The 18911-nt window shown below is 50.5% G+C and overlaps 1 protein-coding gene across 1 annotated transcript in view; it reads right to left on the bottom strand.

Moving 5' to 3' along the window:
- Nucleotides 1–9568: 9568 nt before the first annotated feature.
- LOC125738578 (protein eyes shut homolog) overlaps nucleotides 9569–18911 on the bottom strand; it is a 79440-nt gene continuing 70097 nt past the window's right edge. The window contains exons 9-11 of the mRNA XM_049007724.1: nucleotides 18195–18319; nucleotides 17302–17521; nucleotides 9569–9630 (exon numbers count right to left, since the gene is read on the bottom strand). Of these exons, the coding sequence (XP_048863681.1) occupies nucleotides 9569–9630; nucleotides 17302–17521; nucleotides 18195–18319 (407 nt within the window). The remainder of the gene's footprint in view (nucleotides 9631–17301; nucleotides 17522–18194; nucleotides 18320–18911) is intronic.

Genomic DNA, 18911 nt, shown 5'->3' on the forward strand with positions numbered 1-18911 from the left:
GCACGGGTTTACCCAGGCTGAAACCCAGGGGCCTCAACCAACCTTGTTCAAATAAATATTGCACCTCCCCCCGCCCACGGCTGACAACTTTTACTCCTGCCACTTCCCTACGCTCCCATATATCATGTATATTTATGTGATAGATAGTTTTCTGTTGTTACTCCTCAGAATAGGCTTGGGGTTTGCTAACTTTGCTAGTGATGGCAGTGCATTAAAAGGCATTTAATCGGATCCGATGCCCCTAAATGAAGCTGCGGTGAAGATCAGCGCTGCCTGACGCTGTCAGGGTGAGTGTGGAAATGGCAGGTATGAGAGAACGTACATGGAGCGGCCATGAGAAGCTCACAGAGCTGCTGCCCGCAGGCACGGGCAACAACAGCCACGCTGGCCGCTCAGACGTGCTGAACGCGATTGCGATTCACTCCGCGGCCGCTGTGGTCGGGCGGGCGGCTCGAAGGACGCCCCACCTCGCGGGGAGGGACCTCGCAATACTCATTTCATGGTGTGAAAACAGCATTAACAAGCACGGACTCCTGCTGTTTACAGCAGCCTTATCTCGTCTCCGGAAGCGGAATAAGTGACAGAATATATCCACAGGTCGACCTTGACATATATATTCAAAGTGCTGGTAATCAGGGGCGCACCCTACAAGACGCAGGTAGCCGAGTGACAGAGCAGGTACACAGTCATGCAGACAGGCAGCCCCCATCATCTATTACCTCACTACAGATGCACACTCCCCCCCCCCGCCCCCCGACCATTATTCCATGCAAATAGGGGGCAGGGGCACTGCTAGAGATTCTAGGCCCATGAAAGCATTTCATACTGGGTCCATAACCCAGACTAATCTAATTATATCTCAAATTCTTCTTCTCAATTTCTTCTTCAGGGCCTCTGTCACTCAGGGGCCCTTGGAATCATCCTGACTACCCTCCCCACTCCCTCTGGCGGACGATGAGCTTACCTCGGCAGCCCAGAACATTCTTTTAGAAATGGGAGCTGTCACAGCTTCCACCCCGATGCCCTCAGTACGTGTTTTATTCAGCCATCACACATTTGCATACTTACACATTGTGTGTATCAGCTGGACTGCATGTGACCATCATATCTGTCTCTGTATGTGCTACATGTATGAGAGCCATTTATAGCCAGAGACAAATTCCCTGCATGTGCGCTGCGTGTGTATGTGTGGAGTACAACAGAATGAGTATGTGTGTGCAGCGCGTGTGTGTGTGTGTGTGCGGTGTGTGAGTGTGTGTGTGCGGTGCGTGAGTGTGTGTGTGTGTACTATAAGGATAGGTGTACCCTACAGGTATGTGCATGTGTGTGTGCGGGGCATGAGAATGTTTGTTTGTGTGCGGTGTGTGTGTGTGCGGTGTGTGAGTGTGTGTGTGAGGTACGTGAGTGTGTGTGCGCGGTATGTGAGTGTGTGTGGAGTACAACAGAATGAGTATGTGTGTGCAGCGCGTGTGTGTGTGTGTGCGGTGTGTGAGTGTGTGTGGAGTACAACAGAATGAGTATGTGTGTGCAGCGCGTGTGTGTGTGTGTGGTTGGGGAGTGTGTGTGTGCGGTGTGTGTGTGTGTACTATAAGGATAGGTGTACCCTACAGGTATGTGCATGTGTGAGTGCGGGGCATGAGAATGTTTGTTTGTGTGCGGTGTGTGAGTGTGTGTGTGTGCGGTGTGTGAGTGTGTGTGTGCGGTGCGTGAGTGTATGTGTGTACACTATAAGGATAGGTGTACCCTACAGGTATGTGCATGTGTGTGTGTGGGGCATGAGAATGTTTGTTTGTGTGCGGTGTGTGAGTGTGTGTGTGTGCGGTGTGTGAGTGTGTGTGGTGCGTGAGTGTGTGTGTGTGTGTACTATAAGGATAGGTGTACCCTACAGGTATGTGCATGTGTGTGTGCGGGGCATGAGAATGTTTGTTTGTGTGCGGTGTGTGAGTGTGTGTGTGCGCGGTGCGTGAGTGTGTGTGCACGGTGTGTGAGTGTGTGTGTGCGGTGTGTGAGTGTGTGTGTGCGGTGTGTGAGTGTGTGTGTGTGGTGTGTGTGTGTGTGTGTGCGCGGTGTGTGAGTGTGTGTGTGCGGTGTGTGAGTGTGTGTGTGTGTGCGTGGTGCGTGAGTGTGTGTGTGCAGTGTGTGAGTGTGTGCGGTGCGTTAGTGTGTGTGTGGTGCGTGAGTGTGTGTGTGCGGTGTGTGTGTGTGTGTGCGGTGCGTGAGTGTGTGCGATGTGTGTGCGTGTGCGGTGCATGAGTGTGTGTGTATGGTGTGTGTCTGTGTGTGTGCGGTGCGTGAGTGTGTGTGTGCGGTGTGTGTGCGTGCGGTGTGTGTGTGCGGTGTGTGTGTGTGCGTGTGTTTGTGCGGTGTGTGTGTGTGCGTACAGTGTGTGTGTGCGGTGTGTGTGTGTGTGCGGTGTGTGTGTTTGTGCGGTGTGTGTGTGGTGTGTGTGTGTGCGGTGTGTGTGTGTGTGCGGTGTGTGTGTTTGTGCGGTGTGTGTGTGTGTGCGGTGTGTGTGTTTGTGCGGTGTGTGTGTGTGTGTGGTGTGTGTGTTTGTGCGGTGTGTGTGTGTGTGCGGTGTGTGTGTGTGCGATGTGTGTGTGTGCGGTGTGTGTGTGTGTGCGGTGTGTGCGTGTGTGTGTGTGTGGTGTGTGTGTGTGCGGTGTGTGTGTGTGCGGTGTGTGTGGGTGCGGTGTGTGTGTGTGTGCCCTTGCCCAAAGACTGAGAGTCCCAAACAGCAGAGCCAAAGTCGTATTACAGCAGGATTGCAGATGGAAACTCACTTCACGAACACAAACATGATTTTTTTCTCGCTCTCTTAATTAGGTCACGCCGAGGGACGATCTCTACACAGCCACTATTTTCATTCAAGGACTCAAAAGCTTTATTGTCAGTTGTACAAGTACAATGAAATCCTGGCTTCTGCACCTCCCTGCAGATTTACACAACATGTAACAAAGAGCAGCACTGAACATCAAATAGCAGAACAGTGAACAATAAGACACATAGAAAACATAGAACACATGCATTCAGGTGCCGCATGATGATGTTGATGGCAGACCGCATGTACCACAGGGGGAAATAGAGTATGACGGAGCTGAAACATTCCTATGACATCATGACATAGTACAATGCATCTCTGTGTGTTTGTGGTGATGCTGCTGTAAACTAACCTACTGTGCTGCTGGTCATATAAAAGTACAGCACAGTATGTTATGTTTGATGATGATAATGAACAACTATGTGACTGGTTTAAGTATTTCAGCCCAACTCCAGTTTGCAACATGGTTTGCAGCTTTGCCTGCTCAGACACACCTACTAAATCTGGTAATTAGCGGATTAATGTGTGTTTGAGCAGGGAAACCTGCAAACTGTTGGGTTCTAGCCCTCCTGAACCGGAACTGGGGAACCCTGCATTAACGGGAACCTCTTTTCAGTTCTTAAAAAAGGAAAAGAAAAAAAACAGTTTGCTGTAGCCTAGATGTGTAGCAGCGTGTAACTTCTAGCTTTGGGTATGAACATTCTGTGATGTTTGCACAATGACAAATTTGCCGAATGGCGCATTTCTCAGAACGTAGCCCAAGCGGTATAAGACATACATGTAATATTCAATAACATATGAGCAAGACAGCAAGGCGCTGCCAAAGGCTAATAATGACAGTGGTGATTGGTATTAAGTTATCAGTGTGTTTGTGAATAAATCTGCACATGTTATTAGCGAGATTTATGGCAAAGCTGGCTGACCTGCTTTCAGAGCGTCGGTCCCCGGTGGGGTCATACCCGACCCGCTTTCAGAGCGCCGGTCCCCGGTGGGGTCATACCCGATCTGCTTTCAGAGCACCGGTCCCCGGTGAGGTCATACCCGAGCCGCTTTCAGAGCGCCGGTCCCCGGTGGGATCATACCCGACCTGCTTTCAGAGCGCCGGTCCCCGGTGGGGTCATACCCGACCCGCTTTCAGAGCGCCGGTCCCCGGTGGGGTCATACCCGACCCGCTTTCAGAGCGCCGGTCCCCGGTGGGGTCATACGCGACCCGCTTTCAGAGCGCCGGTCCCCGGTGGGGTCATACCCGACCCGCTTTCAGAGCGCCGGTCCCCGGTGGGGTCATACCCGACCCGCTTTCAGAGCGCCGGTCCCCGGTGGGGTCATACGCGACCCGCTTTCAGAGCGCCGGTCCCCGGTGGGGTCATACCCGACCCGCTTTCAGGGCGTCGGTCCCCGGTGGGGTCATACCCAATCTGCTTTCAGAGCGCCGGTCCCCGGTGGGGTCATACCCAATCTGCTTTCAGAGCGCCGGTCCCCGGTGGGGTCATACGCGACCCGCTTTCAGAGCGCCGGTCCCCGGTGGGGTCATACGCGACCCGCTTTCAGAGCGCCGGCCCCCAGTGCGGTCATACCCAATCCGCTTTCAGAGCGCCGGTCCCCGGTGGGGTCATACCCGAGCCGCTTTCAGAGCGCCGGTCCCCAGTGGGGTCATTTTCTCCCCATAATCAAGCAGCTATCATTTACTCAGCATTTGCTCATCACGCCTCTCGGGTGTGGATCTGCAACATGGGGAGGAACAGAGGCCTCCTTACTCATGTGAGTGCATGTTAAACTCAACAACACACGTGTAATGATTTAGCAGTCGGTCAGATTTACAGAGCCCTGGACACAAAGCCTTGCTGAGATTTAGCCTCGTTAAAATCCAGCCGACTGCATTCACAGTTCTGTTAAGCCGTGTCCGGTATGTAATGACTGCAGTAAGAGAGTATCACGCTTGCTTTCCGTCAGCACAGAACGGCTCCAAAGGCCGCCAATTAAGCGTGTGATTCCGATTCTGCTTTCCAGTGTATGATAGTGTCTGAACAGCTCCTCTTCTGAACAAACAAGCAACCCTTTGTACCACAATAAAATCAGGAATGGTTTAACCCTCAGCCTACCTCATTCTTGGCTGAGGTGTATGACTGGCACTGACCTGCGACCACCCTACAATGACGATGCTTCATTCTCCTTTATCGTATGTCGCTTGGAGTACAGGTACATGTGAGAAAGATCTAGATGCTCCTAGTTACAGGATTGATAGGCGCTCGTAAACACAGGCGTCTAGCACCACTCTGTGTGGGGCCTGGTGGTTTCGGGATACAAATAGTCACTACAAGAAATATTAAATGAATGTTTTCCTTATTTAGGAGATGCTGAGGCAGCATATTATGTTAAGCAGCTAGTTAGCTACCAGAAAATCAAAGACAGGAAGGAACCTACAGAAACGTCACCTAAGCTGACCGGCTTCTTCACCTCGAACAGTGAAATGCTTGATGAGGAGACAGCAAACTTTACAGACACAGACGGAGGCTGACTTGGTGAAGGAGACGCCGATGAGGAGGACAGACACGGCCAGCGGACGCTTGGACTCCCTCACCATAATGCACATATTCATGTCTGTGGAGGTGTGACACAGCCTCTAACAGCAGTACTAGCTTCTCTTAACCAATATCGACCAGACACATCTCGCTTCCCGCCGACCGAGGTCAGTCCCAGCCGCCACCCCCCTGCCACGTCCCTCTTCCTCCTCACTGTGGTCCGCCACTCCCCCCCATCACACGGATTCCAGCAGGGTGACTCATTATCTGCCTGGGCTCATGAACCCAGAACCCTCCGCTCCCTTCCAGTAGGGTGGCGGTCCCGACAGGGATCGTGGAGCAAGCCGGGATCACGTCAGGAAGGCCGGTAATTGGCATCGAACTAAAGGGGAGCAGAGCCGAGCTCCAGCGCACGAGTCCATCCGTCAGCAGCAGCGGCGACGCGAGAACAAGCCGCTTCCACACACGGAGCACGGCGCCTTACAGGCAGAGCTCTCGGCACATGACAAACTGAAAACACAGACTGATGATGGGGGGCATTTCTGGGCGCAGCACACACAGCAACAGAGCATTTCCTGCTTCTGTGAATGTTGCCTTTTCTCTGGCCTGAAGGTATGATGGGTCAATTTGCCGTAAAGTGCATATACACCAAAAATGCATGTAGGGAGCCCCTGCTGGATGAATTCAGCCTTGCAGGCTCGCTACGTATCTGTCTGACCGCACGGAGAAGCGTTTTGCTATTCATCTCCCACATCAGCAAGCAATTATGGGATATCTAAGCAGAACGTGCCCTGCCTGTGAGCTGAAGGAGGGCAGGCGATGGACACCTTAGAGCTAAGAAACTTGCTCCGAGTCGGAGAAGTGTGCTCTCATCCTCAATATCCCCAGAAAACAGCAGAAACACTGTATCTGATATCCAAACGCAGTGCAGAGGATGTGCGATACACATTCTGCACAATCCCAGCATTACGTGTTCCGTGTGCAAAAGCCACGGGCCCGAGAACACGAGAGGAAACGCCGGAATAACAACCATTATCAGCAGCGCTAACAATCACACTAATAGCTGCTATTAAAACACAGCTTTGGATGAGGGACAAACCAGCCGGCAGGTTAAAACTTAATCAATATTAGCTTGACTTCAGATTGTTCTAAGCAGCTGCCTGTGATCTGACACCCCGCTGAGGCCGTGGGGGGGGTCTCAGATGACTGGGAGAATCTGCCTCAGTGTGCGTAACTCAGCTGGGGCCCGGGGGGGGGGGGGCTCAGGGGTAATCAGGAACAGGCACTCTGTGATTTGAGCCCCCTGTATGGAGGGAAATTAGCCCTAGGAGACGGACACATCCATTCATGTCACAGTCTTATTTAGCCTGCTTTATCCCATCCTAACCCCACCCATGCCCCCGTCCTACTCCACCCCTGACCCCATCCCTGACCCCACCCCTTACCTCGTCCTACTCCACCCCTGACCCCATCCCTGACCCCACCCCTTACCCCGTCCTACTCCACCCCTGACCCCATCCTAACCCCATCCCTGACCCCACCCCTGACCCTATCCTAACCCCACCCCTGACTCCATCCTACTCCACCCCTGACCCATCCTAGACTCACCCCTGACCCCATCCTAACTCCACCCCTGACCCACCCCTGACTCCCCCCTGACCCCATCCTAACCCCACCCCTGACCTCACCCCTGACCCCATCCTAACCCCACCCCTGACCCCATCCTAACCCCACCCATGCCCCCATCCTAACCCCACCCCTGACCCCCCCCCTGACCCCATCCTAACCCCACCCCTGACCTCACCCCTGACCCCATCCTAACCCCACCCCTGACCCCATCCTAACCCCACCCATGCCCCCATCCTAACCCATCCCTGACCCACCCCTGACTCCCCCCTGACCCCATCCTAACCCCACCCCTGACCTCACCCCTGACCCCATCCTAACCCCACCCCTGACCCCATCCTAACCCCATCCCTGACCCCACCCCTGACCCCATCCTAACCCCACCCCTGACTTCATCCTAGACTCACCCCTGACCCCATCCTAACCCCATCCCTAACCCCATCCTGACCTCAGCTATGTGGATTTCCTGTGTGGCCCGAACCAGTTACAGGAGTACTGGCGAGCACAAACAGGCCAGTGAGACATGTCCGTACGGCCACAAGCAGAAACATTCAGCAGTAGCGTCAGCATCCCGAGTGCAAAGCGACACCATGTCACCTCCTGACACCCCCATCGTGGCTGCACAGCCGTCTTGCACCACAGGAAGACCTCCCCAGTGGCCCCCAGCTCCTGAGTATGCCAGCGAGGGTTAAAAATGCCAGTCCTTTCATTCTCCCATCACAGGAAACCTGGCTGGTGTTTAGCAGCTCCTAATAAACGCACGAATGCCCATACTCCACATCGGGAAAGGAAGCTCATCAAAGAAACTGCTTCACTGTCAGCTACATGCCAGAAACTGCTTCACTGTCAGCTACATGCCAGAAACTGCTTCACTGTCAGCTACATGCCAGAAACTGCTTCACTGTCAGCTACATGCCAGAAACTGCTTCACTGTCAGCTACATGCCAGAAACTGCTTCGCTAGGAAAAAACACACATATTTGTACATATTTTAATTCCAACAACAGACTGTTCAGTGGATTCTGCAGATTTTAACAAGTAGGGAAAGTAAAACCTTGAAAACAGGGCAGCCCGAAGTCTTTCATTCCGCATTTTATCAGCGTCGCTCCTTAGTGCCGCGAGAGAAACAGCAGCCCAGGACGTGTCGGTGCCCCAATTTCAGGTGAGACCATTTAAGATGACTGGAACCCCCCACCCATCTACTACAGGTCCGCTAAAGTAAACAGGAATGTAAAAATCAATTAAGAAAAATGACGATGTGACACTGAATTAATTGAGAGAGACGTAACATCCCAAACGAACTGGCCTCCATCCCATCTTTACCTGCCAGGTGTGAGCCACACCCAGACTTAACGTGTATTAGAAAAAAGCTTAACTTTCTTTGCTGGTGCACTGTGTGTGACCTCAGCACTCTGTATGACCGACACAAGGCCATCTTCCATCCGCAGTTAGATAATCGTGCCTCTCTCCCCCACAAGAGCGCCGACTGTCACCCAAACAGGTGCCCTCTAGAGTTGAGCATCCAAATACAATTTAAATTTTATCCCTCCCCTTCCACGGACGACACCTACACCATCGTAGAGAACATCAGGAGACCCACTGACACCTTAAATAACCCAGAAGCCTCTGGCCATGTAAATGCGCCTCTGGCCGGAAGACTTGACGGCCACGGGAAGGCAGAACAGGCAGCCTTTAACCCAGCTTAAGGGACAATATTTGGTGAATGCAAATGAGCAGGCGGAGGAGCTGGCGGTGACACTGCCGATCGATGCAAGGTCGTTCAATAAAACACATTAAGTACCGGCAATTAAGGAACATATACCCGTCATTTTTGGGATCAACTCCAAAGCACATCATTAATTGTTGAATGAGTAGTTCTGAAGGGTAATTTAGCTGAAACAAAGGACAGAACAGGGAAATAAAAAGAGAAATTAATAAGTGTAACCGGGGAGAGTCAGCATGGGGTCACCCTCGTATGCCTTACATAGGACCTCCAGACATCGGCACCGCTGAGTCACTGAGTCAGCATGGGTCACCCTGCATGCCTCACACAGGACCCCCGACATCAGCAACGCTAAGTCACAGAGTCAGCACGGGGTCACCCTCGTATGCCTCACACAGGACCCCCGACATCGGCAACGCTGAGTCACTGAGTCAGCATGGGGTCACCCTCGTATGCCTCACACAGGACCCCCGACCGGCAACGCTGAGTCACTGAGTCAGCATGGGGTCACCCTCGTATGCCTCACACAGGACCCCCGACCGGCAACGCTGAGTCACTGAGTCAGCATGGGGTCACCCTCGTATGCCTCACACAGGACCCCCGACCGGCAACGCTGAGTCACTGAGTCAGCATGGGGTCACCCTGTATGCCTCACACAGGACCCCCGACCGGCAACGCTGAGTCACTGAGTCAGCATGGGGTCACCCTCGTATGCCTCACACAGGACCCCCGACATCGGCAACGCTGAGTCACGGAGACAGCATGGGGTCACCCTCGTATGCCTCACATAGGACCCAGGACATCGGCAACGCTGAGTCACTGAGTCAGCATGGGGTCACCCTCGTATGCCTCACACAGGACCCCCGACATCGGCAATGCTGAGTCACTGAGTCAGCATGGGGTCACCCTCGTATGCCTCACACAGGACCCCCGACATCGGCAACGCTGAGTCACGGAGACAGCATGGGGTCACCCTCGTATGCCTCACATAGGACCCAGGACATCGGCAACGCTGAGTCACTGAGTCAGCATGGGGTCACCCTCGTATGCCTCACACAGGACCCCCGACATCGGCAATGCTGAGTCACTGAGTCAGCATGGGGTCACCCCGTATGCCTCACACAGGACCCTGAGTCAGTGCTTCATGCTTCTACAGTCCCCTGCTCTCCCAGTAGGGATCTCAAAGGGGTCTGACACTCTCCCACGCAGAATTCTGCATCATCCACCAGGTACATTATCATGTTGCAGTCATTCAGCAGAGCCCCCCAGGGACTAATCACACCCATTTCATACACCTTCCTTTTGACACAAACCTCAGTTGCCCGTAGACACAGAAGATCGTTCTCACTGATTGGGCCCCTTTCATCTCCAACACCACGATCTGCCCTCAACTAACAGAGAACCTCATTATCATCTCGGCGATGTGGCGGAGACACTGCCGCTGTCAGCTGCAATCGGAGAACAAATCATTAAGCAGTGCGCTGTCGCTTTTGTACGGAGCGTCGCAGTGCGTAACCCCGTGCCTCTGGCATTGAGGTTCAGGGGCGTTAAAAGCCCTGCAGGGTTTCAAGCCAGAAATCACTAAGAAATAAAGACTCTGTGCTCTTAAAGTTGACCGAAAGGTAAAACGATATATCTCTAAAACCCAGATGGGAATGTAAAGTCAGCTGGATGGGCTTCTGCTGTTACATAACAAGAAGGGTTCAAATGTTTTAAATGTCAAGCTGAGAGCTGTTATTTGTTGGGAATTTTGAGTGCGCTCATACACAAAAACTTGTGGGTAAAATGTCCTGACCCACGCCTGGTGTGTTTGATGTTCTTTTCCCTCTGGGATCATCAAAGGCATCGATGTCTGGTAACCTTACGACTTACTACTGTCCTGGCTGAAGGTCTAAGCGGGACACAGCTCACAGACGCAGAGGGAGATGGGCATCGACAAGGCGCCAGGTACCGTCTGGCTCGCAAACAGCCATATTGCTGTGTGGTAAAGCGGCTGCCATGTCTCTCTCTGCATCCCTGCTGGTTCCCCGCACGCTACCAAATGCAGCGATCTGAACGTTTGCAGTTTACGGCCCATATCTGCTATTTCCCATCTGGCTGACATCATACGAGCATCTGAGGAGCATCATAAAACAATCACTGGCAGATGAGTCCCAGTGTTCACCAAAGTGCTGATTCCTCCACAAATCACAGGACCCGAGCAATAACTCACAGAGAGCAGTGACGCCAACCCTGAGCTGTAGGGTTACTTACATACATACTGAGCCCCACCTGGAATGGGGCTCGCAGTGAGTGCACACACACACACACACACACACACACACACACACACACACACACACACACACACACACACACACACAGACACACACACACACACGCGCACACACACACACATACACACACACACACATATATACACACACACACACACACAGACACACACATATATACACACACACACATACACACACACACGCACACACACACACACACCTACACACATACACACACACACACCTACATACATACACACACGTACACACACACACACATACACACACACATACACACACATACACACACACACCTACACACACACACACACATACATACACACACACCTACGCACACACACACACACACATACATACACACACGTACACACACACACAGGCATGCACAATTATCGACACAGACACACATACACACGTACACTCGCACACATATGCATACACACGTATGCTCACGTACACAGTCACATTCACAGACACATGCACACATGCACATAGACCCAGACAGACAGACACACACACACACACACACACACACACACACATGCACACAAACACACACAGGCACACATACGCACATAGACACACACACAATGACACTGACGGATTGTGATCTCATTAACGGACGAGCCTTGAATAGCCCATAATGCGTAATGATGAAACATAGAGCCTGTGAATTATTGAAGGCTAGTTACCGTTACCCTAAATCAAATCATCACTGGTTGGTTTTATTGTCCTTTGATGTATCTGCAGTCATGACTGGTTTTTCACCTGCTGTTTGTGTGTTTGAGTTCCTCATTCCTCATCATCCCCCACATTGTCAAGTTATTTCACTTCTAATCCCTTGGTATAAATATATTTTTAATGGTATTTTTCTTTGATATTTCATGATTTTTCCCTCAAGATTTCACAACATTATCCTCCGCATTGCAAACCCCTCCTTTCTCTGGGGGTGGGTAGGGGGGGGGGGGCTGTCCAGACCCACCTCAGGCCCATTCATCCGTCCGCCTGCCTGTCTGACTGTATGTTCCTCTCTCTCCTCGCCCCCTCGGTCAGACACGTGATGTTCAGAGGATCGAGAGCCCATGTCCAGTGGCAAACTGGCATCCCAGCTAGAACACAAACATCCTACATCCTACACAACGATTCAAAGCTGAGATGGGCAGACAGTTGTTGGCAAGAGACAGACAGTTTCCTTCTACAGGGAACAAATTCTGTCTTATCTAAGCGAACATGATGGTAGGAGATACACAATTTACCATTTACCAGAAAAGTACTCTGTTTTGAAATAATGATTTACTGAGACCAAGTACTTTGTTAGAAGATAATTTCCCAAGAACATGCGAGTATTTTGCTATTAGATAATTTCCCAACACTATGTGAATTCTCTGATAAGAGCTAACGATTTCCTAAGACCATGCGAGTAACCCTGTTATGATATAGTGATTTATTAAGATTGGGCAAGATCTTTGTCTTTAATTAACAGAGCACCAGAGCGCGGACGCATGCAGTGCGGAAGCACAGCAAGCCGCGCAAACACGCAGCGTCACCATGACAAACTGCGACACTGATACTTTCGTACCGCTGAGCCCTGGGTCATGAATATTCATTCTGCGTGGTGACACTGCACGGAGTCACTGCACGGAGTCACTGCACGGAGTCGCGACACGCGACACGCGATCAAGGTCCCACATCCACAGAAGCTGAAACACACAACCCAAATCCTGAGATGGGCGACGAGTGACACGGCCGAGAGACATGGCCCCGTTTGTGTCTGGCTGACGGGGGCCATGTTTTCGCCTCTCATTGGCTGTGTACTCGGTGGGATGGGCCCTGCAGTAACCATGGTAACGTGAAGGACAGCTTGGAGCTCCCATCTCACAGGGGGCCTGAGTCCTGCTGATTCAGACCTTGTTTTTGTGAATCTAAGGTCAATCACAGATGACACCCTCTCAGATATTTTAAACAGAAGCATGCATTTATCAGCCAGTTGTCCTAATATTCACTGGCTCTCATTTCTGGGTGGTGTGGGGTTCAGAAAGTTGCTGGTTCGAATCCCAGAATCGGCAAAGAGTCGTAACTGTTGGGCCCCTGGGCCACAGCCTTTAGCCCCCAAATGCTGCCCCTGCCGTCTCAAAAATGTACGTCACCTTAGATAAAGGCTTCTGCCACATAAGTAAATGCACAATGTCACCTGATAATACAGACCATTTCCTTATTAAAAAGGAGGGAAAAGACCACAGAGGATTACAGGTGCGTCATCGTGCTCTGGGTAAGATCACGTCGGCGACACCTACGTCACAACAGACTCTCAAAATGCTTCTGAAGTTCAGGTGGAGCAGGCAGCTTGTTCGGGCTCCCAGTGACTCTCTCTGAAGTGCAGGTGGAGTGTGAAGCTCATTTGGACTCCCAGTGACTCTCTCTGAAGTGCAGGTGGAGCAGGAAGCTCGTTCGGGCTCCCAGTGACTCTATCTGAAGTGCAGGTGCAATACGAAGCTCACGTGGGCTCCCAGTGACTCTCTCTGAAGTGCAGGTGGAGTGTGAAGCTCATTTGGACTCCCAGTGACTCTCTCTGAGGTGCAGGTGGAATTCGAAGCTCATTTGGGCTCCCAGTGACTCACTCTGAAGTGCAGGTGGAGTGTGACGCTCATTTGGACTCCCAGTGACTCTCTCTGAGGTGCAGGTGGAATTCGAAGCTCATTTGGGCTCCCAGTGACTCTCTCTGAGGTGCATGTGCAATACGAAGCTCATTTGGACTCCCAGTGACTCTCTTTGAAGTGCATGTGCAATACGAAGCTCATTTGGACTCCCAGTGACTCTCTTTGAAGTGCATGTGCAATACGAAGCTCATTTGGACTCCCAGTGACTCTCTCTGAGGTGCATGTGCAATACGAAGCTCATTTGGACTCCCAGTGACTCTTTCTGAAGTGCATGTGCAATATGAAGCTCATTTGGACTCCCAGTGACTCTCTCTGAGGTGCAGGTAGAATGCGAAGCTCATTTGGACTCCCAGTGACTCTCTCTGAGGTGCAGGTGGAATGCAAAGCTCATTTGGACTCCCAGTGACTCTCTCTGAGGTGCAGGTGGAATTCGAAGCTCATTTTCCCTCACGGTGACTCTCCCAAACGTCTATATTTAGCTGCCCCTTGGGCTGTGGCATCCTACGTCGGGGGTTCAGGAGCATCCAGGACCTCATTAGCATCTCCACTTTCATGTTTTATTATGGATTTTATTTTGATGCTAAAACGTGATTAATTATATCTTTCGGTATCTGGTAACTTCCACTATTCAGTAAGTTATATAAGAGCGGCAAGCAGGTGTGCTTCCAGAAAGCAGTCAATACAGAAGTGGAGAGCGTAATTAGGGAGCTGTTCCGGGAACTGGGAATGCAGGAAAACGCATAATCCTTCCGCGGTAAAGAAACACTCAAATAAATGATCAGAATTATCTGAAACAAACACCACTTCATGGCAGACTGTATTAAAGAGTTTGCGCTTAGCAATCCAGCCCCCTTAGAGACCCCCGCAGCCCCCTATTGGCAGGGAAATGAAGTTACAGCTTTTTACAGGCAAAACCTGAAGTTTCAGTAAGACTTTCCCATAACTTCAGAAGTTAAAAGTGCTGTCAAAAATGTATTTAAAAAAACCATTTCAAATTTCAATGAAAAAGGATAACAGTATTTAAAGTCAGGTCCCCGCGACCTTGCCTGTCTCAGCTGCATTATCACAGACTAAATTAACTGTATATTCTTAACATTAACAAGCATCATTAATATTAATGTTATTTGCCTCTGTTCAGTTGATGTTTCATCAACTGTCGCTGTCCAACCCACCAGGAGACTTTTGAAAAGTTCATATTGCCCTATAAATCACATTAAAATAGAATCCCACATCAGAAATTCACCTTGTCTGAATTCACCCGCCTCTTTCCAGAAGCCGCTTTCTCAGATGGCCTCTGCTGATGTGAATTCAAGGCGGGGGTCTGTGTTCGAGGTAAGGGTCTGTGTTCGAGGTAAGGGTCTGTGCTCGAGACAAGGCTTTTGCGTTTTCACTTTCAAAGTTACTGGGTCACATGTGGGAACAGACAGAACAAACTCTCGAGAGGTGGGGAAGGCAAGAAATCCACACAAGGGGATGAACGTCGCAGGGTGCATGGCATGACCCTACCTACAGGTGGTGCTAATGAGTTTGTTACGTAAGAAGGCATGCCCTGCTTCACAGAAGAGATCACATGACTGATGTCAAAAGCCTTACGGAAACGTGAAAGCCACTCCCAGCATGATGGTATGTGCAAAGACCTCAAAACATCACGTGAAGTCTGCTGAAAAGCGCCTCCTACAGGTGGGGCTGAGGTGGTGCAGGGTTTTCAGCACAAGCCCTCACTGAGAGGCCAGATGAAGAGGGAATGGTTACCCAGTGAAACACGACGCCCTGTATTTCTGAGGGCAAATCAACTAAAGCCAAGAACAAGATGAATGAAAGAGAGAATGGGAATCAGGAAAGAGGGATGAAGAGTGAGCTGTAAGGGCTGTATTTATGGGGGATGGGGTGGAGATCTCGCAGTATCAGCAGGTACATCAGGACCAAGCTCTGAACAAGCATTTCCCAAGACGAGCTTACAGTTAGACTGATCACTGCTATTCTAATATTAATTATAAACAAGGCATAAAGTGCATTCATTATGAACTCATTCAGGTGAAACTTGGAGAGTCAGAGAGGAGACAGAATATTCCAGAGAGATGGAGTCTCTATGGTCACCGTTGGCTTGACGACATCAGCCTGCCAGTACCTGGTATTAATAATGGTTTTTTGACAGGATGCCTCACCGGCTGATTTCATTACTCTCTGAGTGAATATTAAACCGGAGCACTTTTTACATTTTACTCTGAGGCATTTACATGTCAATGTTCTGCACATTAATCAGTGCCAGGACCAGCTGAAAACAGATTATTACAGCTTGATTTGACTGTTAAATTTAAATAAAAAGCATTGTATTAGTGAATATTTTACAATATAGCAGTAATTGCTTTAAATGCTTCTTAGCAGGGAGCATATTTATGTTCTGCAAATTAACATTACCTACGCTCCGGCGCCCCCTAGCAGTAGTGCAGTGTGAGGCTCCTCTTATCTGCTTAATGATTCGTCATCATTAGATGTGCTTCAGATGATGGTGTGAGCACAAACAAACGCTCATTCATCACAGGCCGGGCCTCCCTTTACCCTGCGTGCAGCAGTGGTTTAAGGGTAACTCCTGTAAATGTGGTACATCATCATTAAGGGGTGTGTCAGGAATCATGCAGGATGGGATATGACTCAGCGATGGGGTGGCGGGGGGTTGGGGGCTAGCAGATGCAGATCTGTGGAGGTGAAAAACAAACAGTGTGTGCATGCATGCACAGCACTTCCCAGTAGGACGTCCACGACGCTGTAAGCAAGGCGCTGCTGAGTGGAGACGTCCTTCCATCAAAGTCACATGGCTTTTTGTACATACGCACAACAAGTTACATGCCCTTGATGAACAGAGACGTTGCATGTAATGTTCAGAAGCTTCGGAAGAAGAATCAAGAATCGCAGGGCAGCAGCGACCCCCAGAAAGAGAGAACCTCACGCTTCTGCAGCGGGCAAAGCGGTTACTCATGGCCTGTAGTTTCAGGGAAGTTATGGAGAAGTGAAGGAGGATCAGTCAGAAGATCAATGGGGATGGTCAATGACATCGCTTCCACCTGAACTATGGATCTATTTCAGACCGTCTTTGGAACTGCGTGTGTCGGCACTGAAAGGCTTTTGTTAATAAAATGAACTAATCTGTCGGCCAAACAGAAAATGTAAAATGAAGCATCTCCAATTCCTATGCTAATTCCATTAAGGTCTGAATTCTCAGGCCATTGAATGAATGTGAATGGGGTCACCTCTCGTAGCCGATCACATGGCAGCGGAGCCCCGGAGCCCAAGCGGTGCGTCCCGTCGCATGAATTGGGGGGAGATGTAATCGATTTCCGTGGCAATGGCTCCTCGCATTGTGCAGAGATCATTTACATGACAGTAACAGAGAACTACAGCAGCAGGAAGCCCTGCCTGGGATTATATGATAGGCGCTGCTAGATGGAGGTGCAAATTTAAACGTTTTTAACATGCTTACTGGAACCATACATTTAAGGAAATAAATGATATAATAATAATATGCTTAATAATGATAAAACCAATAATAATAAAAGTATCTTCTTGTGGTAACAGGAATTCTGGGAGAGCAGTAAAATGAATGTCACATGACTAATGTTTCCCAGAATGCCCTGCTCAGACTGCTCAAAGCTCTGTCTAAGTACCTGAGGTGTGGGTGGCTTCTCTCAGGGTCTCTGTGTCGCCGGCCACGGATGGCAGGTCCGTCTGTATGGAGCTCCAGAAAGCCAGCGGGGCCAAGGTCACCGTCTGGTCACAAGCCACGATGGGGATGCAGGTCACGTTATTGATGCCATCCATGCAGCGGTGGTCAGGTGGGCATGTGTGCAGCAGGCAGTCATGGTTATTATATTTACAGTGCCTCCCCTGTTAGAGAAAGGCAGAGAGAGCGGTATGCTTGGTACTGACTAACCAGCTGCCTCACTGCCAAAAAAGGAAGATGAATGGTCGCATGGTCACCATAGAAGGGGATTTAAACCAAGCTAAGCCTTTAGCAGCAGAAATAGAGAAATGCTTGCTTGCAAAATATGTAAAAAAAAAACTTCTGAATTTAATATAAATGCCTGGACAACAGGAAACAAGCGTTAACATTGATGCAGGATAGATTAAGGCGGCAGATCCAGCACGATCGTTTTCCGATTTGTTTGTTATAGTACCGCAAAATAAAATACTGCAACAAGCGGCGGTAAATCAGACGGCGTCACCGGAGGGGGCTGTGTAAACAGCACCGGCTCGCGAAGGCATCATATTTCAGACAAAGCCAGCGTCTCCAGAGTCACCTAAATAACGGTATAAATTAGCTTTATGTGCAGCGGCGGGGGAGCGGGGCGGTGGGGGGCAATTACAACGAGACTCCCAGCTGGGTGTACAAGCAGGCAGAGGAGAAACTGAAACACGAACACTCCTGTCAGTCTGAGAGCGAGCAAGCTTCTGAGAGAGGGGAATGATGGGTAATCAGCCAGTAAGAAGAACGGCTCTGCTACTACTAGGGATTGAGAGAGGGAAGAGGAGCAGAGAGGGTGTGAAGAAGAGCACTCACCACAAACCCAGGCCGGCAGAAACAGGTGCAGCCATGTCCTGGAAGGTTCTGGATGCGGAGTCCCTGCTCACAGGCCTCCAGCAAACATTCATTCATGTCAGTGTCGCAGCGAAGGTCCGTCCAACCTGGCGGGATCGAGAGGCAATAGAGCACCTGCTGAAGGGCTTCCAGGATGGAGACAACACACAGGTGACACACAGGGAATCACACACGGGATCACACATGGAATCATACATGGGATCACATACTGTATGGAATCACGCAGGAAATCATACACAGGATCATACATGGAATCACGCAGGGAATCTTACATGGAAATACACACCAGCTGCCAGGATGCAGAATCACATATGGAATCAAACATGGGAATGCAAACGAGTTGCCGGGACCCAGAGAGAACCTAACACACAGGGAATCACACACCGCACACATACAGATCTGGAAAGAGAATGAAACAGGGAGAGACTGCAACACACACAAACACAGCCGCCAACACACACAAAGACAGCCACCGACACACACAAACACAGCCACCAACACACACAAACACAGCCGCCAACACACACAAAGACAGCCACCAACACACACAAACACAGCCGCCAACACACACAAAGACAGGCACCAACACACACAAACACAGCCGCCAACACACACAAAGACAGGCACCAACACACACAAAGACAGGCACCAACACACACAAAGACAGCCACCGACACA

Source organism: Brienomyrus brachyistius, chromosome 3, assembly GCF_023856365.1.
Source record: "Brienomyrus brachyistius isolate T26 chromosome 3, BBRACH_0.4, whole genome shotgun sequence".
In the NCBI taxonomy this organism is placed as follows: domain Eukaryota; kingdom Metazoa; phylum Chordata; class Actinopteri; order Osteoglossiformes; family Mormyridae; genus Brienomyrus; species Brienomyrus brachyistius.